Consider the following 1581-nt stretch of genomic DNA (forward strand, 5'->3'; position numbering starts at 1 on the left):
GCTATGTGACAAAAATTAGCTCAGTCTCCCCCACCTTACTCACCCATGAGAGACTGAGTCTTGTCAGAACACTCTTCTGATTTAGGTAGTTTAATGCTGTGCATCATAACACTAATTACAAGCACGTCTGTGAGTACATTAGAGATCTCCAGGCAGACTTGGGGCTAGAAGCTGATCTAATGGGCATGCACAGCAGACAGACAACAGGACTCTGTCAGTCATTCCTAATTCTCCAACTGATTATGTACGTGTCTGTCCGCAGTCACAACTCCAGGATGCTCTCTGGAGTCCAAACACCAGATGTTTTGGAAAGCAGTATAGGAGGAGTGCTACATGCAAAATAGGAGACTTCCTCCCTGCAGCCCTTTAATCTCTCAGTCTTCTTCACCAAGTATAAATACAAAGTTAACTAGACACTCTGGCAGTTCTCCAGGAATAAGTAAACTGAGAATTGTATCTTGATGCGGGCCAAAGAGACTTTTAAATGGATACAAATAGATTTGGAAAGCATACGGTTTTTGACTCACAATATGCCACCAGGCAAAAAGACTCATCCTGGAGGAGCTAATGGACTGAATTAAACATGCAATCTGTGAATCTAGAGAACACAGATTCTGGGCTGGGAAGTAAACCCGATGCACTATCTTCAGGCAACCTGTCACAACAAAGAGCTGAGCTGTGCTACTTGCCAATTGCTCTTCACTGGTGCCCAGCTTCTCCTTTAGTGCAGACATCATGGCAGGCAGGATGACACTCAAGTGCCGTGTCAGAGCGTCCCCTGCCACTGAGGAGAGGAAAGCCAGCACACGGGTGTTCACTGGGGGGGTGGTCAGCTACAAAATTAAAAACATAACATTAAAAAAAATGAGACCAGCACAAAGTTTTTTCAGAAGGAATCTCACTTCAGCTACAACATGAAAAATTTTTGCATCACAACCCAAATGACAATGTTGTGAGCAGAAAATTTCAAATTATGCTCTTCATACTGGTCCAAAGAAAACTGGCAGCAAGCAGAGACATGGAGTTTAAAATTTGTATCCCATTGTACCTTTGGCACCAAGTAAGGCAGCACCACACGGCTCTTGACAGCCATAACTTGTTTAAGACCATCCACAGCGAAGTCAGCTGTCTCTTCATTATCCTACAGAGAAAGAGAAAGTGACACACCTGAGAAATGACCTGTGACACACCAAGCTAAACTCTGTTTCAAGGGATAATTTACCACATGATCATATAACCAAAACCAAGTCCTTCTCTTCAAACACAGCAAGCCCCAAACCAAGCTCTTCTATCACATCAGAAAGATTTTCTGGTTCAGATATGGGACCCAACCAACTTAAGCAGGTGACAATGGCAATTTTGTAGCAGAGCCAGGTGTAGCAATTCTCAAGTCTAGGCTTTAGCCACAAGATCTTCCCTACCAATGGCTAGGATGACTCCACAGAGGAGACAAAATATTACTGCTATTCCCTGGAAGGTCTGTCACTACAATCCTCCTTCTTCTTTAAGTTAATTATTCAAAACCTGTCCCACAACATCATTAATCAGGTTGTTGACTAATGCTGAGCAATGCTTACCAGC

At 43.3% G+C, this 1581-nt stretch overlaps 1 protein-coding gene across 1 annotated transcript in view; it reads right to left on the reverse strand.

Moving 5' to 3' along the window:
* Positions 1–1581, reverse strand: part of GCN1L1 (GCN1 general control of amino-acid synthesis 1-like 1 (yeast)) — a gene marked incomplete at its 5' end in the record, with an annotated part of 38968 nt that overhangs the window by 8843 nt on the left and 28544 nt on the right. Inside the window, 3 exons of the mRNA XM_009084197.1 lie at positions 690–833; positions 1049–1141; positions 1578–1581. The exon at positions 1578–1581 is cut by the window's right edge and continues 140 nt beyond it. Coding sequence (XP_009082445.1) covers positions 690–833; positions 1049–1141; positions 1578–1581 — 241 coding nt within the window. The remainder of the gene's footprint in view (positions 1–689; positions 834–1048; positions 1142–1577) is intronic.

The sequence above is a fragment of the Acanthisitta chloris genome, unplaced genomic scaffold (assembly GCF_000695815.1).
Source record: "Acanthisitta chloris isolate BGI_N310 unplaced genomic scaffold, ASM69581v1 scaffold44491, whole genome shotgun sequence".
NCBI lineage: Eukaryota > Metazoa > Chordata > Aves > Passeriformes > Acanthisittidae > Acanthisitta > Acanthisitta chloris.